General features: G+C 38.1%; 1 protein-coding gene across 1 annotated transcript in view; it reads left to right on the top strand.

Annotated features, from left to right (window-relative positions):
* The first annotated feature begins 5,250 nt into the window (after positions 1-5,250).
* Positions 5,251-27,414, top strand: part of AK5 (adenylate kinase 5) — an 84,357-nt gene continuing 62,193 nt past the window's right edge. Inside the window, exons 1-6 of the mRNA XM_032118704.1 lie at positions 5,251-5,466; positions 7,179-7,365; positions 8,353-8,520; positions 13,962-14,131; positions 14,251-14,364; positions 25,190-25,381. Of these exons, the coding sequence (XP_031974595.1) occupies positions 5,407-5,466; positions 7,179-7,365; positions 8,353-8,520; positions 13,962-14,131; positions 14,251-14,364; positions 25,190-25,381 (891 nt within the window). The 5' untranslated portion in view covers positions 5,251-5,406. The remainder of the gene's footprint in view (positions 5,467-7,178; positions 7,366-8,352; positions 8,521-13,961; positions 14,132-14,250; positions 14,365-25,189; positions 25,382-27,414) is intronic.

The raw sequence follows: 27,414 nt of genomic DNA, 5'->3' as shown, positions 1-27,414 counted from the left end.
ATAATGAAACATTCTCCATTAGAAGTGTAGTCAAGTAAGTTTTATAAATAGTAGTCACTGAAAATAACTGAGTAAATCTGCATATTTGGATAAGTTGTATTGGAGTTTCTAAAGAGCTGGAAAGGACAGGAGAGGGAAAAACTGGAGAGGAACTCCAAGAACTCTGGAAATATTTACATTCTGGGAATATGCTAGACTAGTACTTTCTAAGAGTGGTGCCATAGAAAGTTATAGCCTTGACCAACTAACATGGAACTTAGTGAAAAATCACAACTGATAAGAACATACTGGAATATAGCTTATATGAAATTTAACTAATGCCTGTCAATGCCAGTTTCTGAAAAAAGGATTCAGATCTGTGCACAGATACTTGTTCAAGAAGGTTTCTTTTGGCTGATGAAGAAATAAAGTGCTGATCTGATGGCATTTACTTACTGCTGCAAGATATTTTCTTTAAGATACCTGAGTGAATCAAAATGAATGTGTATATATATTTAATGACTAATTGACTGGCCTCAAAAGTGAAGTGTAAATGGGAAATACTGAGTGAGTTTCTGTTTTGGTCCCATGGGAACTGTGTTTTGGCCATGTGTTGTATTTTTGCATTGATTTCCAAAACCAAAGAAAATCGCTGGTGCCAGTGGCAGGTAACAAAGACTTGGGACGTGGGAACTCCCAGAGGGGACAACTCACTGGTACTGAGCATTCTGATTTCTTGGTAAACTGGATGCAAGCAAATATATGAAGTCATACATCAAAGTATAAAGTGCAGGTGTTGATGCTCCAGTGGAGGAATCTGTGAGAGAAAACAGTGGAAAGCAGAGCTGCTGGGAACATGCCAGGTACCCAGCTAAGGGTGAGCCCTGTTGCAACACCACAGCAGGGCACAAATTCAGTCCACCAGCAGGAAAACAACAGAATGAGGGCAATGAGGGTGTCACAGGCAGGCTGGAACAGCAGAACAGTGTGTCCTGTTTGATGCCTCAGTATGCCGCTCAAGATGCATGTAAATAAATTGGAGAGTTCAGGGAAGTGTCACAAGAATGATTATACTGTAATTGGAAAATAAAAAGTGCAGCTATTTAGTTTATCATAACAAAGAGGGACTTGATCATAGCATTTCTTTTAAACATTTTTTTCTGAGCAGATTGAAATGTGCATCCTCAAACTTGTAAGTGGCGCGATCTTCTTTCTTCCCTCCCATATTCTATTCATCTTGGTGTCCTCAAAATGTACATAAAATGTTAATTCTGGGACTTAATGAAATTTAGATCCAGAGATCAGATTTTTCTTGGTTGATTTTTCACTACTTTTCAATTAGTGATTTAATTCACTTAAGTAACATGTTCAGGTACCAGTAGGAAAAAAGGTCTATCAGAGTGGAAAAGAAAGGTGGGGGAAACATCAGGTTTAAAAAGAAGTTAACAACACTGTAGCAAAAGAGTTCAGAAAGGGATTTCTCATAAAAATGAAAAGATCATTTTAGCAATCTTGGATTAATTTATACCACACTAAGTGCAATATGGGTCTGCAAATAAGTTCTGAATTTACATGAAAATGCATACCATTTCTGGATCAGAAGTGTGTAATTCAGCATATTCTATTTAAAAGGCTGCACATATTTGGTTTACTTACAGAATCTACAAATTCAAACTGTCCACATATCAGCCTGTGTAAGCACATCAATCCAAGGACATTGGTTCTGATTTAATAAAGGCATCTAGCAGAGCAGCAACTTGTGTGACAAATCCAACCACTAGTGCTAGAGCAGGGACTAGACAAAAAAAATAAATGTTTGTAAAATACTGGGGTATTCTAGAGCAATTTTTGAAAACACAGAACCTAATTAAGGTTTGACTGAAGGCTATGGGTGCTGCATTAACTGGTTTAACCAAGAAGGCGGCCCAGAACACGATATTCCTGATCCAGCTGATCCAGCTGATCCCTGGAAATAATAATTTCCTATTAGTGCAGCTTCATGTAGCTCCTGGAGGAAGCAAGAAGAATGAGAATGGAATTTGCCCAATGGTATAGGATCCGTAAGAAGTTTTCAAGAGGAATTTTCAGAAATGTTATCATTTTGATAGCAAAACATTGTTCTTTCTATTGTAGCTTCTTCCCCTCCAGAAAAGGTAAGAAATAACCAAAGTGATCCTTTTGTCTCACCCAGTACCCTAAAGAGCTGCCTGTACCTTCAGGAATGGGCAGTGACCTGGAGCTCAAATGAATTCCCATTCATTTGAGCATTTTTACATCTTGTGTTATTTTCTAAGGCAGTAAGACCACTTCACTCCCACCTGCACTCTTGATCAGACACTTACACAACAAAGAGCTCACCTTCAAACAGCTCCTTTTGTTACCTGCACAACAAATAAGCCAGCTTTTTGTGCCCCTTTAGCTCATCTGTGCTCAATCCTTCACTGCCAATGTTCTTCAGAGCCTTCTACCCATGACCCTGCTTCAATACAGGGATTCTTCTGACAGCAAACACATAACAAATTGCTTCTAGAAGGAAGTACTGTATTATTAGATCCAAAAACATCCTTTCCAGATACATTTCACACATTCCGTCTGATAGATTTCCTAAGTGGCTGTATTTGTTCTGAGGTGGTAATTTCTGCAACACAGAATTTGATTTTGTGCAACAAAACAACATTTTGAACAATAATGAAGATGTGCATAATGAGGATAGTTTTATAGCAGGACAGTTCTTTCTGTTATTTTATTTTCTGTTAGCATTATCTAACTGAGCAGAATGCCTGGAAGCCTACAGTAAAAAACAACAAGTAGGACAAGACTTTACACAAACATATTTCACATTCCTGAGGAAGATGCTGTGGAAAGCATGTGAAAGGAAATATTTTTCTCTTGCCAAACCAGGACATTGGATGAGATACTAATTTACCCATAAATGTTGAGTATATAAAAATATATATTCTGAAAGCCTATAAATGGAATTTATCCAAGACAATGATAATACAGATGATTTTTTTTTGTCTCAACAAACAATTAAAAAAAAATTAAACCCACAAAATATCAAAACCACAGCTCTGTGTTCCTAAATAGAATGGCATCTTCTATTAGCCTTCCTCAGCAAAATCTTATTTTAAGAAAACATCTATTTAATTTAATTCCATCTTCCTCTTGTCAAGCTTCATTTAAGGTCTTTTAAAAGCAATTATATCTCATGTCTTTTGATTAGGACATTGGAGCCTACTCATTTTACTCAGTCAAAATTAAGGCACTATGCTTTTCAATGAATTTACATTTGGATGGATTAAAATTTTAGCAGAAGAAAGTAGGGTTAAAGCCACATCCAGATTTTATGGGAGAATGCAAAAAACTGCAGATGAATGCTGATTAAACTCTCCAGCAAAGACCAAAGTCTTCCTTGAACATATGTGAGAAGCGTCAATTCAGTGACTGCAGCTTCTCTGAGGAGACACCACTGGATTCATAGAAACTGGAGCTGGAAAGGCTCTTAATTATCTAAGCCAAACTTTGCAGAGACACTTCAGCTGTGGTTTTCCAGTAGCTTTGCACTGAAACAGGTTTGCCCAGAGAATTGTGTGTGCCCCAACCCTGGAAGTGTCCAAGGCCAGGTTGGAGGGGCCCTGAGCAATCTGATCTATTGTGTGGCATCCCTGCCCATGGCAGGGGGTCAGAACCAGATTATCTCTAAGGTCCCTTCCAACACAAACAATTCTATGATTCTATGGGCCATCCATCAGTTGTGAGTGCTGTGAAGGGACATTAGTTGCTGCCCTTTACGTGGAAGCTGCTGGGATTATTTGGATGACTTGGAAAACCAACCAGTCCAATTTGTGATTAGAAGATCATGGGACTTCCTTCTGGGCTATCATTTAGCAGTTCATGGAAAGAACAAGGACTGGAAGTCTCTCTGGGAGAAAAGAAAGTGTCTACATAAAAAGCTGGAGGCTGGGCTGAGGAAAAAGAGGGTAGTTCAACTACAGAAACAGGGAACATGGCTGCAGCTGAGACAGAGAAGCTTGTCAAACTGATACTGATCCGCAAATCATACACAAGGCAGAGAAGCTTCTTAGAAGACACCTGGGAAGACCTATCCTATGTCTGAAAAACAGGTATGTACATATGGAAAGCAGTTGTTCAGTGTTGTTCATAAGCTTGCAATTATGTAACCTGTATGTGTTAGGGTGTGCCTTGGTGCAACTATAAGGATATTGTGTTAGGAAAGATAATAAAGTTAAAAACTGATTTGAAAATCAGACTTGATATGGGACGCTTTGGTAACTGAAATACTCTACTCTGACTTCCAGTGTGCCACAGACTATCTCAGAAGCTGCCCCCTACTTAACACTCCCCAGAGTACATCTTGAATAATGCACTCTGTTTTGGGCTCCCCATTAAGAGCGATGCTGACAAACTGGAGTGAGTTTGATCCCTGTACAGGTCATTCACTTACAAGTTGGACTCAATATATTCTGTGATGCTGAGTTGAGTGGACAGACACAAAGATGGTAACGGATGAGAGCACTTGTTCTTGAAGATGAGCAGAGGGAACTGGGCTTGTTCAGCCTGTGGCAGGCTTAGGTGGCACATAATAGCAGCTCTCCAAGGCTTGACAGGAGACTGTCATGAAAATGGAGCCAGGCTCTTCACAATGGTGGGCAAGAAACAAATTGAGACATGGGAGGTGATACTGAATAGGAGAAAATCCTTCTTAATGTCGAGGCTGGACAAGCATGGATTGCGCAGAGAAGCTCTGCGGTCGCCACCCTTGAGAAATTTTGCAAGATGAGACTGGATAAAACCCTGCGCAACCTGGTCTGACCTCAAGAGCTGCCCTTGCCTTGAGCAGAAGGCTAGACCAGAGATGATTTCAGATCTCTTCCTGTGACTCGCCGATCACAGATGCTTGTGACTGATCGTAGTTCGTGGCTTTTTGCCAGCCTAAAGTGTATGAAACGTCTCGCTCCTCAAAACGCCCAAACACCGTGCCAAGGGCAGAGACCGCGTTACACCTGGAGGCTTCCAGCACCTCTGCGCTGCACCGGTGCCCAACCCTCCCCTCCGCCGCTCCCCGCGCAGCCGGGGAGCCGGTCCGCTCGCTGCCGGGGCAGCCTGCCCGCGGCTCGGCGCCAGGCACAGCCCCTCACCGCCTCCGCTCGGCGCCTCACCGCAGGCACCCCCCGAAACTTTCCCCGGCAGCCTGCGCACGCTCTCGCTCCCCGCCGAGGGAAAACGTGCTCACTCTCGCTCCTTCCGTGCAGCGGGCACGGGGAGGCGGGCGGCTGCCTCCCTCCTCCCGCCCGCCCGCCCGCGGAAGCCTCGCCGAGGCTCCCGCATTGCACCGCCGCGCCGAGCCGAGCGCGGGGCTCGGGCTGCCCACCCGCCCCGCCGGCGCCCCCGGCCCCGGCTGGCGGAATGAGCGCCGGCGAGGCCAAGGAGTATCTGGCCCGCAGGGAGATCCCGCAGCTTTTCGAGGTAGGCGAGGCGCAGGGGGGAGGCGTTTTCCGCCCCGTCGGGGGATGCTCCGCTCTGGGACCCCGCGGCGGGCAGGGCTGAAGGTGGCTGGAAGGACGGAGCAGCCGGAGGCTGCGGCTCGCGTAGCTTGCGCGGGGAGCGGCGCCGCGGAGCGCCGGCGGCCAGCCCCGGCCGGGTGGGCGCTGGCGGCGCGGGGCCGGGGCAGCGCTGCCCGCCGCCCACCTGCGGAGCCCCCGCGGCCGCGCCCCTCCGCCCGCTGCGGCCGCCGCGGCTGCTCGCCCTCCGCCGGCGGCGAGCGAACTTGGGTGTCCGCAGGGCAAAGGAGCGCCGAGGAATGCTGGCGAGGGGCATCTTTCATCGGGCAGGGGAAGAAAAAAGCCGCAACTGTTCAGCGAGGTTTTGTTTAGCTTCCTACAAGTTACCTGCTGCTAATGGCTGATAATTACTTCTCTGTGCAATGTGGATTTTTGCCCCCCCGGATCAGACATCCTGCCATCTGTATATACCACACACACACGCACACACACGTATTTTCCGTTGTCTGTGCTGAAGCTAGACATTTTTCTATATATTTGAAAATTGCAGGACACGGAGCATGCTAATGTTTTAATTACACAGAATGTGAATGGTTTAACAAGAGATGCAGACAAAACTGGTTTTGTGTTGAGGCTCAAAGCTTGACCTAGTGATTTTAAAAAATTGGTGCATATCTTCTGCAAAAAAACACCATTACTTGCTAAGTAGTATAGTAAGGGTACAGATGCATAGAAATTATATACTATTTTATAAGCTCAAATGTGTGTAAATACCAATTACTCTATAAACTGTAGATAACAACTAATCAAATCCTGAATTGGAGCTATTTATGTTTACTAATACCAACTATGACCCTCAAGTTTATTCATACAAAAATTAGGAAAAGCACAAAGAAGAGAAATCATCCCGAAAGACATGTATTGTTAAGGGAAGGTTGGATGCAGCAGTCTTGTGGAGAGGTGAGATGATGACTTATGTATCACTTTGTCAAGGAAATGTGTCAGAAGAGGACCTGGCAGTCCTTCTTTCACACTCCCCACAATGCTCATGAGTACAGTGAGTAAAGAATTAATACCATAGAGAGGGGGTTTTTAATGGCTTGTAATCTGTGATCAATTAAATCAGAAAGCTCCTATGAATTTTGGGGTTGTGGGGTTTTTTTTCCCCCAGTACTGATCAAGATGATATCTGAGTATTTCTCATGATTTTTAAAAATCCTCTTTTCATTGCTTGTGTAAGTGTTGACAAGAATATGGATGCACTTGTGGGTGCAGTGGTCTTTAAGGAAAAGATACATTTTAGTGATGTCGAAGACTACAAAGAATATGTAAATTTTGGGGCTCTCTAGCTTGCACATTGCTCTGCATATACTTGCCAGTGATAGCTGTGAGAAAAACGTAGAGGGTTTTTTTGCTATTTTCAGGTTTTATTTCAGTGCAAACAGACAACTATAAAGTCATAGCCAGGAGCTTTGTTTCCGAGTAATTTTTATTACATTGGCAAAACAAAACAGTTTGATTTTTTGCAGGCCTCACTTTTACACATTGTCTTGAAATGGAGAGTCTGAATATCAAGGAATGTGGTGTTTCTCTGTGCAAAGTAAAAGGAAAAGTAAAGGTGGTTGTTTTTTACTGGTGTCTGTCATTATAGTCTATATTTCTGATCTTACATTTCAGAGTCTGTTGAATGGATTAATGTGTTACAAACCCGATGACCCAATTGAATATTTGGAAAGCTGTTTGCAGAAAGTAAAAGAGCTTGGAGGGCCAGAAAAAGTGAAATGGGACACTTTTGTCAGCCCAGAAAAGAAGACCCTGCCTCCACTCAATGGAGGACAATCCCGGAGGTCTTTTTTCAGGAATGGTAATGTATTAAATTTTAAAATTATTCTATTTCTTCAACTGTGTATAGTTTCACATCCACTACTGAATTATTTTAGACATACTGCTATAGCAGATCATGCCTCATTCTGATTTTCTGTAGGCAAAGGAGTTACGAATTCTGTTTCCTTGCTTTTTGGAATTTGTTTTCCTCCTGCCATAATGGATGCTATGCAGGAGAGGAAATTGTGATCACTTTCCAGCCAAATGATGGATGTTTGCTGTGTAAATGTTTAACGCATCAGTGGAGAGATTTCTTGTATCCTACCTAAAACACTTGCAAAGATAGGGGCAGATCTGACACAGTGAACTTGGCTTGTATTTTCAGTTGGTCCTTATGGATGACATACACACCAACCTCAGTGCAGTTACACTACGTGGTTTTTCTAGTTTACATTGGAGCTGTATGCTAATTTACTAAATAAAATGTAAACTGTAAACTCTTAGAAAAAAGTGCACCTCATAAAATCTAAGCAGATGTCATACCAATACCTGTAATTATTTTATTTGTAATGTTAACAAAGAGTAATTAGCTCATCTTTCAGTTGCCATAGTTATTTTTCCTTGCCATCCAACATTTCATTAAATTAATCAGCAAGAATACTGTCTCCGTCTCTGTGTACAACATGTATCACTAAAAGAGTCCTGCTTAATTGTAGAGATCATCTGCACAGTATAAAGCTTTTCTTCTCAGAGACCACTGCTGAACTCTGGGTGCTATGGGCAGATGTTCACAGAAAACTTGCTGTGCTTGTAAAGAAACACCAGAGAAAACTGACTCTGAGTGGCTGTGATGTAATAAATCCATTAAATAGAGGCCAAAAATATTTAATATAGCAACAGCAAACACAATGTAAAATTATGAGATATTTATACTTTATGTATGATACCTATTTAAATCTGTGTACAGAACAGATTTTGAGTTTTCTGTCTATTTCCACAATTCCCAGTTTATCTTACTATTTTACAGTGATGCCTGATAACTCTAACTTCCCATACCGACGCTATGACCGACTGCCTCCCATCCAACAGTTTTCCATAGAAAGTGACACTGACCTCTCTGAAACTGCTGAGCTAATTGAGGAGTATGATGTGTTTGACCCTGCAAGACCTCGACCAAAAATTATCCTTGTCATAGGTATGAAGGCAGTCATTTTGACAAGATTTTATGTTTGCTATTTGGCCTTTTGATTTGTACTGCAAATACATTGAATGCTTATATGAATTTAAACACAATTTTTCCATCTGCCATAGCGAGTGGTCCAGGCCAATTAAGAGTGTGAAATTGTTAATGCTGGGAATAGCATCCCAACTGCAAGAATTTTAGGAGTTGCAGTGAGCACCTGCACTCATATTCTGTATACTGGATGCCTCTTAGCAGCTGGAGAGCTCATGATTTTCTTATGAGCACATCTGCCAGTTTGATTTCATCTTAACTAAACCTGGTTCAGGCATTTCAAGGCAGCAGCACCACGTGAACCAAACTGCTCTTCCAAAGCATGCTCCAGATTGAACTAAAACACTCAGTAGATATACTCAAAGCTGATCAAAAAAAAGGTATTTGAAAATATTGTGTAAGCCATCTCAAGAAAGTGATAGGGAGCTGTTGTCCTGTATATTTAGACCTTTGTCAAATGATTGGTATGTCCAGTTGGAGTGACAATACACAGTCACTAGTTCATTGCATTGGTAAGTTATCCCCAGGTCCATTTGGCAAATGAATCCTGTTCCAACTCCACAGAGAGTGAGCACTCAGTTCACAATAGTTAACTGTGCTCTCTCCCCAAGTTCTCTCTTGTGAGCTGTTTAGTGCCCTTTCTAAGCAGGTCATACTTTCCAGCCTCAGACAAACATAGGTTATTAAAAAATAGCTGCAGGTTAAGTGTAAATCAATATTTTTTTATGTTCTTGAATTTAAGTTCTTTGCATTAGTTTCCTTATCATCTAGACAGTTGTCTTTAGAAATTTTGCCATCAAGCCTAATTCTCTGATTCTCTGGATGGTTTAAGAAGTTACAACACAGGTGCCAGGTGATGGAGAATTACATTTTTAGTCTATAAAGCTTTATTCATATTAAAGAGAGATACTGCTTCCATAACAGAGAATATATGCAGTAAAGGGAACAGAAATGTCTTCTCTGTACTACAGAGTGGAATCTCTAGGAACAGCGTGTCCTCTAGGCTCTGCATCCAGCAGCTCCCAGAAATGAGATATTGGAATAGATTGAAAACAGAAGACCAGGCATTTTTTTAAGTGTCTGTGGTATGCCAAAACAATTGCTCAAGGCATTTGAATTTTCTTAATCTTTTGTTTAAGGATTACAGATTTCAACATGCAAATTTCTCTATGTATTGCTGAAAGTGTAGATTGCAATTAGATGGAGAAATAACACATACTTTTCTTTCATCTTAATTAATTAGCCACCCTTCCTTTTCATAAAGGAGAATAACTGTCTCCTTTTCAGTGACCACAGAAGGCTCTTGATGCAGCGAAATCTATGTAGCTCAATTGCAGTAGAGTGATGAATGGAGGTTTGATTTAGGCGAGATAAAGAGAGATTGGCTTTCACCTCTGGAAGTGAGTGTGGGTGTATTTGAAGTGAAATCCTTGAACACCAGCATGCAGTTAACAGACCATGGATTTTACATGGATTTTTCTTTTCTCCCATTTATATAGGGAACACTGTAAACATTCCACAAAGGCTATTTCAGGTTCATATTCCCACTGAGTTTCTCTGAATCTATTACAGTGTGATCTGATAGAAACACGATACTATATGCAGCTTAGCAGCTATTGTCCACTTTTGTACAGTATCAAGACAATTTCTCTGAAATTCAACTTGCTATTGAGAAAGCACATAAAAACACATATTGGAAAGAGTAACTGAATAAAAGAGAAAAAATGAATAAAAGTACACTGTTCATTTCAAGACATATTGCACACAAAAAATGTGTTGCATATTTTCGGTTTGCATAAAATGCCAACAAGGAAAAAAATCAGTTAAGTAATGTATTTCTGTCTAATTAGTAATAACTAATCATCCTGCCTTTCTCAGGTGGTACTGGTCCCAGTCATTGTTAGGGGACTGAAATGGAGACCTGTCTTCTGCTTCGCATATTCAGTGATCTTTTCTTTATTAATGGATTAGCCCAAGATCTTTCTAATGCTTCCATAAAGGTTTTTACAACTTCTTTGCTTTATGAAATCTATCATCCTTATAATGAACCAGGTAGCTCCAGGGCTAAAGAGAACTCACTTATAGAGGTGGGGGCTTTGTTCTTTTTCTGGGTTTGCAGAAGAGACCTCTGGTGAAAGATAAAGCTATAAAGCTACATAGTAAGTATATGACTGGATTTTAGAAAAATCAGATGGAACCAGCCAGGAGGGCACACATCTGAATCACTGGAAAAATCAAGTTTCTAAGGCATTATAACACTAGTACATGAGATTATGTTTAAAAATGTGCATCCTAATATACTTTTAAGAAACACATTTGTACTGTTGACGCAGCTTGAATTCAGAGATCTTAAAATATTGATTATCTGGTGTCATTAGCACCTTAGTTCAGTATGTTCTTAAGCTGCACTTTAAAAAATATATTACTTTATATTAAAAGGCTATGCTTTCCTTTTGAGATCAAAGTGTAAGGGCTAGATCAAATATAGTGCTGTCAGCAGGCAGCTGCCTATTGATTTGTTAAATCTAGTCCATAGTTAGATTTTAAAGTCAGAAGTATTTCAGAAATTGTATTTTTAGATGAATTTATTCTGAATTTACAACAATATATCCAAAATTGAAATAGTGAACAAAATTAAATTGAAACAGGTGCTTTAGTAACACTTTTTGGGCATACAAATCTTCACTTGAAACCTGTTAGCAAACAATTTTAATTCCCTAGTCTAGACATCTTCTAGAAATATGTAAAATAATCATAGTTTTATTGAATAATGTATCTCAGAATAAGTGAAAACAACAAAAAACAAAAGCAAATTGATTTTCCTTTCTTGTGAACAGTTTGTCAGTGTGATTTATCAGAGTCAGGAATGGATATAAAGTTGAATAAATTACGATCTGCTATGGGAAGTAATTTTGTCCTATTGCTTTTCCCTTATTTTGTTACCTGAATGTTTCCCCTCAGATTGTAAACAGATAATACCATCTTGATATAAAGGGATGTGTTTGGATTGGTAAAAACAAAATGTGTGAGAAGTTTATGAATATTAAACCAAATACTTTATTAGCTATTTTCTGATTGCAATTCAAATTGAAAGAACAGAAGTGCCAAGCTACACTATATTTTTTGCTTGTTTTTCTTTACTGGCAAAGCAAAGCTCTCCCTAACAGGAGTGTCAAGTCTATCTACTTGTTTCAAACAGGGGGTTTTAGCTATTTTATGCTTTTACAGACTGATGCTTTATCAAGTATCCGTTCTGGTCTTCTGGTACCTTTTGTATCTTTGTTGGAACACAAGCATTATTTTCCTTGTTTCCAATTTTTCTGTTTCTAATTTTCTGCACATTACCTATATATGGTTTGCATTTTTATTATTGCTGGGGTGCAAGACAGTCTGTTTCAAACTTGTAAGGTTTGGTAAAATGCATTTGTCATGGGGAAGGCTGAGTATGAAAGGAAGGCTGAGTATGAAAGGGAGCAGAAGTGCTTTATAGCCACTTGAGTGGAGAAGACGATTCCTCCTGTATCAGACGCTTGCATACCTACAAAATGGGAACATTCTTTATTCTAACAAAGAGGATAGCTAAGCTGTCTATGAAAGAAACAGTCCAAGCTGAAAAAATTATGCACATCTAGATCACCTGTAATTACTGAAATGGAAGAATAGCTGTAGAACCTAAAGCAGTCTGCTGAAAGAAGAGAGAAACTTACATCTTTTTACAACAGAAACAGCAAGTGAGCTGAATGAGAGAAAAGTATTTTTCAGTTGTGATCTTACTGTGTAAGATAAGATACAGTTTTTCTTTCATTTTTTAACATGTGTTTTATGAACATCTGTAGCTGTGTTGTCTAGTTGGATGTTACAGATAAATGCTTGTCGAAACATTATTTAAACTAATTGGATAATGATAAAACCTTTTTTTTCCACAGGGGCATAACTAAACTGTGGGCAGGGTATGGGAACACGGTAACAATAGGCACATTTGTCTGTGCACTCTCTTGAAATGGCTCCTGGTCTTAGTTCCAAAGGGCAGGTGGAGCATCAGCATCGCAGCATCAGGGCACAGAGAGCTCCAAGTGACTGCTGGTGACACTGAAAGCTCTGTGACAGTGATATTGGGGTGCAGGTTGGAACCTGGTTACACAGAGAGCTCCCTAAGCACACATGTACAAATATTGTAAAGCTTATCCTGCAACCAGAACTGTATTGATTATAAAAATGCTTAAAAGCTATTTATGGGAATAATACAGATAATATAAAAAGAGTTACATGATTACTAACAAGAAGCTCAGTGTATTCAGATTTACTTTCATGGCATTACTGTATTTTTCAAATTCATAAAAAATTTATATTTTAAAAAAATCTTTATTCTTTGTCTGTTGAAATAAAATTCAGTGTTCTCACAAAGAATTCCCCAAACTATAGCTACTTAGGATTGGGAACTATCAAAACATTTGGTTTGGATTTGCTGTGTTGTACTGTTCAGTACCATACACTTTTTTATACATAAACATTTATTTTTATCAAAACAATTCCTTGGCCTTACATACTGGATTAGAGATTCTTTGTTCATCACATCATAACGTCCTTTTAGTTCAGACATGGTCAGATTGTTTTACATGCACTCTTGCTGCTGCTGTCCAGCTGACATTCCCTGCAGCTTTCCCTGCTATGTAATGTAGCTGTTTTCTGTGATTTTGATACCCGCTCAGCCTGTGCTATATATATTGAAGGGTCTCTCTATTCTTCAAGTTGTCCAGCAAGCTGAACCTAATTTCTTCACTGTCAGATGCTTCAAGCATCAATACCAGAAGCTGGTATTGCATGGTTCAATAAAAGTCCTTATACCAAATCACTATGGAAACATCTCAGATGATTATTTAATGGGGGTTTTTTGTATTTTAAAATCAGGAAACCTCAGAAGCTCTTGCAAGCATGTTTAGGAGCAGATTTTATTAGTTCCATTTCATGACTAGTCCATTGATTTAATTGGCTTATTTAACCAAGTATGATTCTTTCTGACATGAGTACACTTCAGACTATCTGGCTCTATCTCTGGATTCAAAGAGTTCAAGAAGGGAATAGTTCATTTGTCTGCTCCTCTACTGTGGATCAAGAAAAACTCCATTCCAGGAACAGCTTTAGAATGAGGTCAAGCCTCAAAGACTACTTATTTTTATTTTGCAAGTGGATTTGTATTCTTTTTTTAAAATTTCATTTTACAAACTGTTATGTTTATGATCTGGTAGATGAGACACATTTCTAATGGTTGGTAACAGGTCATGCAACTGCAAGATTTACTCTAATAATGCTTGGAAAATTGGTGCCAATAGCAAAGATTTCACATGTGATTGGGTGCTTCTGATGAAAGGTTAATTTAATGTTTTGCTTATAATTCACACTAGGTGGCCCAGGAAGTGGTAAAGGAACACAGAGTTTGAAAATAGCAGAACGTTATGGATTTAACTACATATCAGTTGGTGAATTGTTAAGGAAGAAGATCCACAGCACAAGCAGCAATAGGAAATGGAGCCTAATTGCCAAAATAATTACTACTGGAGAACTGGCCCCTCAGGTACAGCATTTCCTATGTTAATATTTACTTTCAAGGGTTTATACATGCTGTATTAATGTGCACCATCAAGAAAACTTCCTTCACCATATTAAATAACTAACTTATTTTCTCTGTTAAAGGAAACAACCATAACTGAGATAAAGCAAAGATTAATGCAGATCCCTGATGAAGAGGGGATAGTGATTGATGGATTTCCCAGAGATGTTGCCCAGGCAATCTCCTTTGAGGACCAAGTAAGAGATTGTTTTTATTCTTAAAATAACTTACATAGCTCTACAACAGTTAAGCTTGTTCAAATCATTGGTCAGATTCCAAGAAAGAGCATTGCTCCTTAAATCTTTGCAAGTACATAATTACAGGTCCACAAAAGATTTATGTTACATTGTGTTCTGTTGCCTGAAGACAGACTATTTTGTAAAAAGACAATGTGATAATATAACCAGTAATCCAAGTCTCTTGTCTCATAACAAAAGTCCTCTCAAGATGAAGAAGAAAAACATGTGAAGTCTAACAGTGAATATTTTCTGTATCTTAGTGATTTAGAAAGTGGAAAAATATTATATTCCCATATCTGTTTGTTCAACATAATCTCCATTAAGAGAAACATGCTTAAAGCAATGCATGTCTTCACAGTGCTTTTAGTATCAGGTTTATTACAGTGCATTGAAAAGATGAATTAAAAAAAAGGTTAAAACTACTCATGCTTTGCAAGTTTTTGTAAACCAGAAGGCATGCTCTTTTTTTAGAAAATTAGTTCATTTTGGTTATTATAAACTAAAATTCTGAGGTTTAGTCAGCTAAAACTGTATTTCTGAGTTCTAATGGCGTGTTGTTTTCACATGTGTATTTTAAACGAATCTAAAAATACTTTAATTGAGTGGAAAAACAAACAGCTGATGTCATTTTCTGATCAAGTGCTGCTAACATAACAGTTATGGTCACTAGAAGAGGTTGCAGTTTCAGACCTGAATTCTTAGAATGCCTCCATGCAGAGTGTTTCAAAGTCCTTCACAATTGCTAGTGTACTGCTGTTTCTGTACTTCGAATTCTAAGTGGCATTACCAAGGCAGAAGTAACAAAACAAAGCAGCTAATGAAGCATTTCATTAGTGTGCTTTATAAGGTATTATTCTGGGCAAAATTTAGAAAACTGAATTGAGGAAATTAAAGGAAACAGACAAAATAGTTATTACAGGAAATAGCAGTGGCTGCCAGCTATTATCTCCTTATAATTAACAAAAGGGAAGATTGACTATTTTAGAAGTCAAACAGCAGAAATGTAGACTTTACGATCATTTCCTTGTGTCTTTTTTTTTTTTTCCAGTGTGATAGTGTGACTTAAGCCCATTTCTTGGTGTCATAATTTTGTGCTGATGTTGCTTTTGATGAAAGAGTAGGGGATATGAAACTGGAGGAAGTGACAGGAATTAAGTTATCCTAGGCTCAGATTCTCTTTCTACAGAGGAAAACCGGTTAAACAACACTTGACTATATTCACAGAGAGTTCCTTCATTCTCAGTCAACTGGGATTTGCTAAATCATTCTCCTCAAGGCCTGATTCTGCCTGAAAGATAAATCACTATCTAAGTCTCTAAAAAAATCCAGGAGCACTTCATATAGGAAAACCTTTCAATCTTATCTGTTCTAAAAATATATGGGAAAGAGGGAATCCCAGGCCTTTTACAGGAGCATAGGCTGTCTCTTTAGGCTCTTCCATTTTCATCTTTCATTGCAGTTGACATACCTGAGGCCATGGAAATAAATGTACAAAAGATACACATATTTCAACATTCAACATCCTATATCAACATCTCTAGTGAGATATATTCAGTGGTTTATCTTGGATTTATATTTTAAAGAAATAGAATATACTTGTTGTTTCTTTAAAATTCTCTGTTTAATAAGCCCTAATGCTACACACATTGGTGGAAGGTTTTGTGTTAAGGAAAAGGGACTATCAGCAGTCATGGTACCGATCATCCTTCACAGAATGAGGCTGACAGTCACCCATGGCATGTCAGGTTATTTACATTAAGCATGCAAACATTTTCCAGGCACTCAGAGATTCCTCAATGCGAAGCGCAATTGAGTTGTGGAGAATTCAGTAATTAACTGTTGTGATAATTTGTCTAGGTCTGCAATTAGAGATAATAGGGGGTTTTCCACAGCTGAGAAATGTTACAGCTTTCTTTCTACCAGTGTTTAGAAGAGCAGAACAGAATTGTTCTCATTATCCAAAAGTGACAAGGTGAAAAATAGTTGAAATTTCAGCAAAGAAAGTTTTGTTTAAATAGTAAGACAATTTTAATTAGATCTATTTAGCAATGGAACATCCTTTGAAGAAAATGGTGAAGTCTCACAAAATGCAAATGGTCAAATTGTACACATGCCACATTCTTACAAAGACACCCCCTGTAGAACACTGAGATCTGTTGATAAGAAGTTCTGAATTAGAATTAGTTCTTATTGCTATCACTAGCTTTGTCATGAGCAAATACTTATTCCTACAGATGGTCCCTTTGAGACCATTGCACGCTTATGTACCTGAAAACAGCAGAAAAATTTATATGACACTTACAAATTCTTTAACATTGTTTACACAAACACAAACAATCTCCAAGAGTATAGGTAGTAATACCAAAAATAAATTGTGGGGAGTAGTGGAACAGGAAAAAGACAACTGAGGTCCCTGGTTTCTCTTGAAAGCACATGTAAAATCTAACTGTGCTGTGTTTGCAGTCATCTTTAATGTAACAAATTACTTATGCTAAATTAATTCCTTCAGTCTTATGGCTCACGTAGCTGTTACTAAAACTCGACACTGAGCTTTCATAATCTCTTTATCTTGTGGAAAAATCAAATGGATATTTTATGTCTGAACTGTAGTTACAGGACCTGTCCTGCATAACATTCTATTATAGAAATATACAACTGCTTGATAAACTTTGCTTGTAATTGCTCTTGGTACTACCAGCACATTTTTATCCCTTTGACTAATCCAGAAGCTGAACTTTTCTCTGGGAAAAAATGTTATTTTTAGTAAACTAGTCAAAGCAAACCAACTTATGCTAACATTCTCATACATAGGTATAGCTAAAAGATGATGATTTCTTCCTTATTATGTTGCCAGACTCCCGTGTGGACAGTAAGTTCTCAACATGTTGCTAGGCAGAATTGTATTAAAACACATTGCATCTCAGTGACTATAGTGCCTAAAATAAAGCAATGTATCATTTGCAGCATGCACAGTATTTCTCTTTCTGCTCAGATCTAGAAACCAGAAGTAACAAACACTGCTTCCATGCAGTAATGTCAATCTGGAATAAGTGCATTAGAAAGCACTTTACGCATCACAGGAATTTTATATTTGAATTTAAGTTTTCTCCCCTTCTTTTCTACTGAGTTTTGTTAATAGCACTGTTCCTATCATCCATATCTTTTGAGCAGGAAAGAAGTTTTTATGATGGCATCAATGATGTTTTCAGATTTTCAGCAGTGCTTACCAGCCAGCACCACATTGGCCATTCTGGTCACTTACACCAGCTTCATTTCTTAATGCTCAGCTGCTCATTGTAGCCTTCTTGCAGCCTGGGAGAACTCAGCCAGGAGCACTGCAGTATTCTTTGAGTTTATCTCAGTTTTCTTTGAATTTTTTTATCCAAGTTGAAAAAAGTCCTGCATTTTTCTCTTTGAAAACTGAGTTTAATGAGTAAATTCCTCTTATTGGAAGTCTTGGATTGTTGCCAAGTCCTGACCCTCTCATTTCTTAATTCCAAAGAGCAGAGTCAATCCTGCCAATACTTTTGATAGGGGTACTTTTAATAAAGCTATGAAGTTCCAAGCAGCCATAGTTGTGGGGAAAAAATGAAAACATGAGTTTTAATGCCTTAAAATCAAGGAGGACTTCCAGTTTATATATTCCTTTTAAATATATGACAATTTCTGCATTTTTCTCAGTTTGAAATTCTTCTGCCTAGCAGTGCAGATTTCATGCTGATATATTTAGCCTTTCAGTTTGAGCCTAGGCATAAAGCTATCCTAAACCACAAATTTCTAAGGTATCCATAATCTCTGCTGAGTACAAATAGAAAGGTGTTTAGGTTTCAAGGACACATTTGAAAATGCCAAGGAGAAAATGGTTTATTTACCATTAACCTGTCAGGTTGAAATTCAGCAAGTCACCTCCAGCCCCAGCATGCTGAAGCATGTTAAATATCTTCCTCTCCTGCAATGCAGTAATGAAATGCCTCTGCCTGGTGTATTGAACTCCAATGGCTTGTGAAGAAACTGCAGTTTGACTTTCTGTGTAATCTCTCACATGGTTTTTATCCTTCCTGGGAGAAACAATTAACTGTATTTTACACTTAATTTCAGTTACTGCTGGTTTGTTTTTTTCTCCCACTTTCAGTCATTCATGTGTAACTTCCCTTCCTTGTTAGTATCAATAGAGTAAGTACAGATGTAGTTTGCTTAAAATATATTAATTGTAATTTTTTTAATGGTGAAATAAATGTAGAACAGGTATTAGAATCAGTGGATGTTCATTAATGAATATAATTTAATTTCTTGATAAAGAGGAAAGTATTTTTGTAGAAATTATGAAAAACATTTTTTTTGTATGGTTTTTTTTTTTTTTTTTGTATAAAAAACATATTTTGTCTTTTATGGCCTGTGTGACATGACATTATTTGAGTAAAATCTTAATTTAAATAATAAATAGAGGCCATAAATTTTATCTGATTCTTTGTTTAAAATGCTCTTAGGAATATTCATAAATGCACTTCACCTCCAATGAATAACTACTCATCTTGTAACTTGAGCTAATTTTTAACTCTCAGACATATTCGTTAGGGAAATTATTATGAGAATAACTGTGACAAAGTAGAACTAACTGTGTAAGTGGCACAATATAGGATGGTGAGAAATGCCTTGGTACTTTCACAGGCCGAGGACAGCAGTACTATTCCTCCAAGGCTGACACTTAGACCTCCAAGCAGAAGCGGTGGCTGCAGTGCCCTCCAAGCTTGACACAGGTGTTTGTAGCCTACTGTCTGAGGGTCTGACTGCCAAGTCCAGCTCTGCAAAGAGCTTCTCACAGAAAACATGCTGTCCCCGGCCAAGAGCATGGCCTCCAGAACAACCAGGGAGGTGAATGCAACCTTGTGGTAAAGCTTCTTAAGGGAAAAGAACCTGTTTTTTGCAGTAGGTTTTTGTTCCAGTAAAGGTATTGTTTCTGTATCATTGCCAATGTGTCTTCTTTATTTCATCTCCCTCTAAACTTCTGTCTCCCTTCTCCCTGATGTCTACTTCATTGATCCAGGTACAATCCCCTATTGAACATGTATCCAGAGATCTCTCTGAGCAGTGGAAGGACTACCACATCAGCAGTCTGCTTTGCTGTGGTTCCTTTTGTTCACTGTCTTTTCCCTATGAGTTTTACATTGCTCTCTTAAAGCCAAGCCTGACCAGGAGGCCTGTGGAATGGTCTTACCATTATCCTCTTGTCCCCTGGAAACTGGAGCACTCTCCAGAGAAACACAAGCAGTGGTTCAATTTTCTGCTGGGTAAGCAACCCTAGGCATCAGGTTTTCAGTCTTTCTGGGCAAGGGCTCTTCTCTGCTTGTCAGAGTAACCAAGGGAGAGCTCATCCATTGGTGGTCCTCAGGACAGAACCTGATGTTCTGAATTCAGAGTGGATGGAGGTGCCTGCTGAGCAGTTCTGAAGCAGAGGTCTGCTCAGTCCCTTCTTTGTATCACTAGCATCAGTGTTAACAGATAGGGATTTTTATTAGTTAGCTGCCTGACCCAGGTGAAAAGCTGAATCACCTGTCCCCGAAGACACCAGTCTGCCTAATTACATACTCTAGGCAATTCGCTGGAAACTTATTTTCTGGGCAGTATGAATATGGTTCAAAAGAAGCTACCAGAAAAAATTCTATCAGCAGGATTCATTCTTTGACAACCTGATTCACAGTTTTGCACTTCTAAAACAAGAAAAAACTATGCAAGCAGTCTAGTAACCCGGCAAAGATGGAACTATAAAAAGCAAATAAGGAATTACAAGGGAGAGCACATATACAAAGGACATAAACCAGCTTGCTAGTAACCTTTACCAACAAGAATAAAATGCACTGTTAAATTAATGGCAAATGTTCATGAGCTGTCAGTTTTCTCAGGAGTATCTACTAGAACATACCAGGAATTAAGAAACAGAGCATTTTTATCTTTTCCCTGATGAGGAATAATGAGAGAGTGTGTAATCATCTAATTTCTAGCAAACAACCACACTATTCTCACTAACGAGAGGAGATGTAGAAAATATCCCCAGAGAAAAGAGAGCATCTTTCCATTTACACTGCTTAATGTCAATAACACCATCAACTTGCATAAAATTACTCTCAATTTACATCTGGTTCCAGTTTAGGAAGGAGATTCAGACCAAATGAGAGTAGGATTTACTTACTAGTAAATATTATTCTAAAAAATGAGAGGATGTACCCACCAGTTTTATTCTGAGTTGATGCCATATGCTCTTCATTTCATTTAGAATGAATAACAGAAACCTGTCTGTTCCCACAGGCAAAGATTCTCCCTTCGGCTGAGTTCTAGTTAGTAAATAGTCAAATTCACTTCCCTGGGCCCCACAGTCCTAGCTCTCATGCATTGCTGGACATGAATAAAACCCTCTGCCTTAAGCACAGGATGTGTGTACTGGGAGAAATCAGCATGAAGGAATCCAGCTCTTCTGTCTGCGTTGGTTCTGTACAACTTTTCTACAAGCTGAGTCTCAGAACAAAACTTACTCCCTAGCCATAAAACTCAACAACACTTAGTTCTGAGTTTGAAAAAAGGTTTCTTTTCAAGTGAGCCATAAAAACCCTTCTCCTTTGTTAGAAAAAAAAGCAATTTTTACTCATATTTACATAGGAGAATAGATATGTTTCTAGAGAAGTAATCCCAGATGTTCGTATATTTACACTACCCTGTTACATTCCAGCTAAAAGTATTTATAAGCATGTCTTACAGCAGGTACTCTTGAAGTAAGTGGAAGCAAGTGGTTCATGAAAACAGGAGTGAAGTATCAATAGCATTTCAAGGGTGTATCCTAAAGGTTGTAAATGAATGTAGGAGAAATAATAATATTAAATTCTGTTAGGTCTGTATGCCTATGCATACAGCAGAGATGTTATCCTTTTATGCATCTTGTGTTTATTAAACGGTTTTCAACTACTTTCTGATGATAAAGATGCGTATTCTGCAGGCAAAAGTTGAATTCATAGAGACATCACATAATCAGATTCTGTTTTGAATTCCTACCTCAAATATTCTTGAATTACTTTTTTTTTTACGCTTCAAAAAATGTTTCCGACAATACTTAATTTGAAACTAGGCTTCTTGACCTGAGAATTTTAAAACATTGTTTTCATTGAAATTTTATTTCTGTGAGGGAAATGTATTTCAAATTAGAAAACCCACAGTATCGGAAAAAAAGGTAGTCTTAGTACCTGTGATTCTGATAGTGTCTTTTGTATTGCTGTTGTAAAAAATTGAGAACAACAACAACAATACTCAGATTCTGTAGAGAAATTTCCATTTTCAAAAGCAAAAGGAAATAATTAAACGTAATTAATGAATTGTCCAAGTCATACCCTGTTATTATCCTCATTTTACAATTAGAAAAAAAAGAAAGCAATGGAGTCCAGGGTGTGTTTTCCCATTTTCTTAAACAGTAAGTGACTTCTGCAGCCAGTGCAGTTTGTGGGAACTAAAAGCAGATGAGAACTTTCACACCTGATGGAGCCATGGTGGCATTCAGATCCTTTCCTTCCTGTGGGACTGCACTTACTCAGCCACAGTTTCTTTAGAGAACTGAGACTGATTGTGGTAAGCTGCACTCTCGTGTTTGTGTGAGACAGAGGGAGACCCTCTTTTTCCTTCAGGGCTGATAATTTCATGACTGTTCTGTTTATTCTAAGTACTGTCTGTGAGATTTGATTGATGCTCCATGTGCAGTCCTGTGGTACACAAAAGCTCCAGCCCTGCACTTGAGGAGATCCGGTATGACTTCACAGCCCGAGTAGGTGCTGTCCTGAAGTGCTGAGCATTGAAAGTGAGGCCAGCTATGGCTTGGAACATCTGAAGATTTCTCACCATCTTTCTGCCACTAGTATTAGGATACACAGAAATGGAAGTACTAAATAAAACTACTCACTTGTATAAACTCCTTTTGTCCTCCGCTTTACTAGATCCCTGATTGCCAGTTGTAGTTTCTGAGTCCCTGTGTAATGTATGCTAGGAAGCTTCAATCAGCTGGATATCCACACAGGGACTTGAGATGTCTCTGTGCTCAGTCTGCTGCAAGGTACATCAGCCATTCCCTTTCATCAGACAGTGTTCCATGACTAACAGGCTTTGAAATCTGTAGCATTTTCTTTCAGAATCTATCTGTGTCATAATTTGGGTTTTTTAGTACTGTATGCTTTTTGAATTCCCAAACTCCTCATTATTGTTCTATTACTAGTGAAGTAGCCTTAATTTAACTGAGCTACTTTTAATAATGTTCATATTGCATGAAAGTCTAACACAGAAACTTACTTCCATAGTCTTTCATGTGGATAATTATGTGCCTTAAAGCTATAATGTGGTAGTAAAATTAACTTTCATACTTAATTCATCCCATGAACAGAGAGAATAACTGTCTATTTACAATAGTCTGAAAATGAAAGGGAAAGTTACTCTGGTTTTGTTGACGTTGAGGTACATGTGATAGAGGTAGGAGAGAGCTTCTCTCCCACTGGCAGTTATTAAAAAAAAACAGGTTATAAGGTTAATTGTTTCAAAATCTAATAGATACTCATAAATAATTACCAGAACTATTATCTTAGTAGTTTGTGTGCTCATGTCTCCAATCATCTACAATGCGTGTAAAAAATAATTTGATTTTCTTTTAAATCCTATTTAATTTTCTTTAATGATAAAGAGGCCACCATCTTTCTAGTGGTGCTTTTCAGACTGTACTTTATTGTTTGAAAATGGCTCTGCTTTCTCACCACTTTCTGCTTCCTCATATCCATATACTATTCTATCAGCAATCTCGTTTGTAAAGGCTAATGACCATCACCTCAGGCTGGAGAAGTTGTATTAGTTTCTTTTGACTTCCTAAGAACCTTTCTGTACTCAGACTGCCAGTAAAAAGGCCAGACCATACTTCATGTTGTATTCTCTCAAATGACAGAAACTCATCTTAGGCAGGATTTTTTTTTTTTAAACTTAGTTATTAATTTTCCAGATTGTCCACATGGGAAGTTTTCACTGTTCAGTCTAGAAATACAGTTGTCTTTATGCAGTTTAACATCCTTGGGTAGAGAGACCAAGACACAGAGAGTATTCAGAAGCTTAATTGGTTTGTTCTGGCCCTCAACAACAATATATTATAACAACTATATAATTAACATGAAGATATAAATCAGTTATTCTTTACACAGTAGTAGTTAGAATACATGTAGATAATTTAGTGATACTGGCTTATAGCTCAAATTTGACTGTCAAATTTACATTGCATCAAGCTGAACAAAGACAAAATTATTCTGTAGATAGAAAACATCATGAGAAAAATGTCTGTTTAACATTCTTGAGCATTCACCAGCATTTGCATTGTAACTAGATTATATCATTTCTAGAATAAGAAACCACTGGTTTTGCTAATATTAGTTAAAATCAAAGTATGAACTTTTTTATTCAGGTAAGTAAAGCAGCAGAAATGGCTTTGGGAGAATGTAAGAATGAATAAATCCTTTCTAATCTGTAATCAGATAAAAACTTGAACAGTCTGTTTTTATCTTAAATCCTTGTTACCGAGAATTCTAATATGTTTTAAAAGACAGCACTAAGCTAGTGAAAACTTTCAGGAGAGGTAGATTTCTTTGCAGCAACCAGATGGAGGAAAGAACAAAATCAGATCTTATTAATAAATTTAATATACATTTGTAGCTGCATTTTTAAAATCCTGTGAATTCAAATGTCCGAGTGACTTTAGGGTGAGAGAAAACAGTCTCAGGTTGCACCAGGGGAGGTTTAGATTGAATATTAAGAAAAATTGTTTTATGGAAAGGATTGTCAAGCATTGGAACATGGAAATGGTTGAGTCACCATCCCTGCAAGTATTTAGAAGATGTGTGGAGATTCTATGACTTCTGTTTTTTCCACCATATGTACTAAGCAGTAGTGACATCCGAAGATTGCCTGTGAACACTTAGCAGTATTCCTAAGAAAGTGGGTCTACCATTGCTTTCCCCCTATCAAGCACCATCTCCTCCTTAAATGTTTGAAAGCAACTTATAAAGAAGATTTAACTGGGAAAGAGCCAGAGATCAAACATTTTTCTTTATCTTGTTACCATAAGGCTTTACTTCCTGAACCGCAGTGCAGGGATGGGTGTGACACATAGCAGTGCTCACCACACAGACCAAAAAGGATAGGGGAAATAAAAATCCTTTTAGCTGCCCCACCCAACCTCTTGAAAAGTGCACTGAAGCTTTAGTGAGATTTAGAAAATTAGAAAAATTGTTATAAGAAACCATGGCTCTTGGAAGAGGTCTGTTTTCACCTGGTCCTAGCCATCAGTTAGCTTCATGGTGGCTGCTGGATTTTAAATGCCACCTTATTGAAAGAGTTTTCAGATGGAAACCATGCAGCCATTTTCCTGCAGAGTATAAGACATTTCTATTTTGCTCTTTAAAAAAAAAATTATCTAGGGGAGCCTTCTGGTAATGCAAATGATAAACATAGCCTAGAGAAGGTAGGCTGTGAGGTAAAATTCTTTCATTAAACTTCTTCCTTACATACGAGGTGAAACAAGTTTAACCTCCGCATAATATCAACAAGCCCCTCCTTAAGCCTACAAACTTCTCGTGAAAACCCAACAGAAAATTAATGACTATGTCAAGTTCCAACTTATATAAACGTAGCGCATCTGAGCCTCACATAATAATGGAATTGCTGAGTCCTGTAGTGCTGGATAATCAACTTAATCAGACTTCTTCAATTTCTCTTTCCACAGATCTGTACCCCTGATTTGGTGGTGTTTCTGGCATGTTCCAGTCAAAGGCTGAAAGAAAGGTTACTGAAGCGTGCAGAACAGCAAGGGAGACCGGATGATAACCTGAAAGCCACTCAAAGAAGACTAATGAATTTCAAGCAGAATGCAGTCCCACTGGTTAAATATTTCCAGGAAAAAGGGCTAATTATCACAGTAAGTCCTTTAGTATATACCTCTGAAACCTTAACTGTTGTGGCTATACTTGGCTTCTTGTACCTTTTGCCTTTAAGACAGACTAAACAAGTCTAATTCTGTTTTAGGTTAATAGCATGACTACTTAAGTGTTTAATGAAGTTAATTAATTCATGGAGAAGTTGACAATAGTTGAATTATTGGCATATTCTAAGTTACAGACTGTGTCTGGTTGTAATAACACACAGAACTTGGTATACCACATATGGTATGAGAGCACAGATGGCCTGTTTCATTTCTTTTGATAGACTAAGTAACCTCTGTAGTTCACATTGGTATATGCTCCTCACAGCAAGTGTGACTAATTCTGTGGGCTGGTCAGACTCATGACAGGTCAAAGCATCCTTAATTGCAAAGTCATCAATTGATATTAGTAGCCTTAATGATGAACTTCAGCATCTTTTTGAATTTCAAAATGAAAATCCCAGGAAATTATTACATTAGCTTCTCCAGAGAGTATGTGTTCTGGTTTAGGATTTTGATTAACTCTGTTTTTAAGGATGAGAGGACTAGGATTCTTGCAAGTTTTTCTTTTATTATTGACAAAGTGTGTATTTTGTGATGTTCCTATAACCTTTACAAGTGGTCCTGTAGAATGCATATTTAGCTCTTCAGGAAAGATTAGCCTTTGTGGGACATCTGGATAGAACTGCATTTCTGTGATGGGACCTGTACAACAGAGGTTTTTTTTCTTATGGAGGTTTCTTCTACTTTTAAACTCTGTTTCGTGAGAGTTCTGAAGATAATTTAAATTGCAATGTTCACCTTGGATATCCTCTTTTCTTTTTGAAGAAAGCAGATGTTTGTGATGGGTATGGAAGTGACAACATGGCATATGAACATTAAATTACTCTACTACAGCTCAAAGGAAATAGCATATACAGAAATTATTGCACTTATTCATGCTATTTCCCTACAGAAGGGGAAGCAAGAAAATAGCTTTCATCTTGCTGCTTAGAGTGCTGAACCTGGAAGACAGAAATACCATGCAGATGAGAGCAGTGTAAGAACTAGAACAGCATAAAATAGAATTACAGTAGCCTAATTCCTAGAGGAGTGAATCCTTGAGGCAAGGTCAGACAAGGTCAACATTGACTAGAAGGAAATAAAAAGATTTACATTTTTCTTAAATCCCTGCCTGCACCTTGTCACTGCTATTCAAAGCTCTAAATCTCAGACACTTCTAGCCAGCATCACGATTCTACTCAGGGGAGAGAAGAAGGACCATTTGTCTTACAGACTGTTATAATTTTAGAGTCACAACTCGTATTTTATACCTCTATTTAATAAATATGTTGTTCTTCATCAATAACAGACCAAAAGAGAAAAGAAAAATTCACTGAAATATAACTATGATTAATAAGCCAACACTATATATATATATAATTATAATCTACTGTTAGACACTTTATGAGCAGGAAATAAATATTTGAATTCCCAAAGAAGATTCATTTTCATGCTCCACCAGTTATTTCATACTGCTTTTAACATACTTTGGTTAATAAAATTACAAGCCACATTTTTCATTTCAGATCTTACTGGTTAGGTTCCTTAGGTATGATTCTTTCCCTTAATCTTTTTTTTTCACATGACCTTTGAGAATTTTCTACAGTACCCAGGTTGTACTTGTTTGGTGCTCTGTATGCCTTATGTTCTCAGTCTGTGGATGGTGTACCTGCTCTCACAGTCTGATCCTGGTGTCTGTTTTTAAGGAAAGAAGTGAGGCCCCCACCTTCTGTACCTCTAAGAAATAGGGAAATACAACTCTGTCCTTTCTGAAAAACTCCCTCTTTGGAATAATGATTTGTAAAGTTCATTACAATTAACAGAAGTAAATATGCGATATTTTCATGAACACAAAGTCTGTGTTTAAAATTCATTTTAGCAATCTTCCAGTAGTCTAACAAATCAGAACCTAACTTAACTCAAATTTAAATTCAGAAGGTATCGAGACTATAATAACACAATATTGGACAGGGAGTATGTAAATAGAT

Source organism: Corvus moneduloides, chromosome 9 (assembly GCF_009650955.1).
Source record: "Corvus moneduloides isolate bCorMon1 chromosome 9, bCorMon1.pri, whole genome shotgun sequence".
NCBI lineage: Eukaryota > Metazoa > Chordata > Aves > Passeriformes > Corvidae > Corvus > Corvus moneduloides.
Note: the sequence above shows the minus strand (reverse complement) of the source record. Positions and strands in the feature narration are given on the sequence as shown.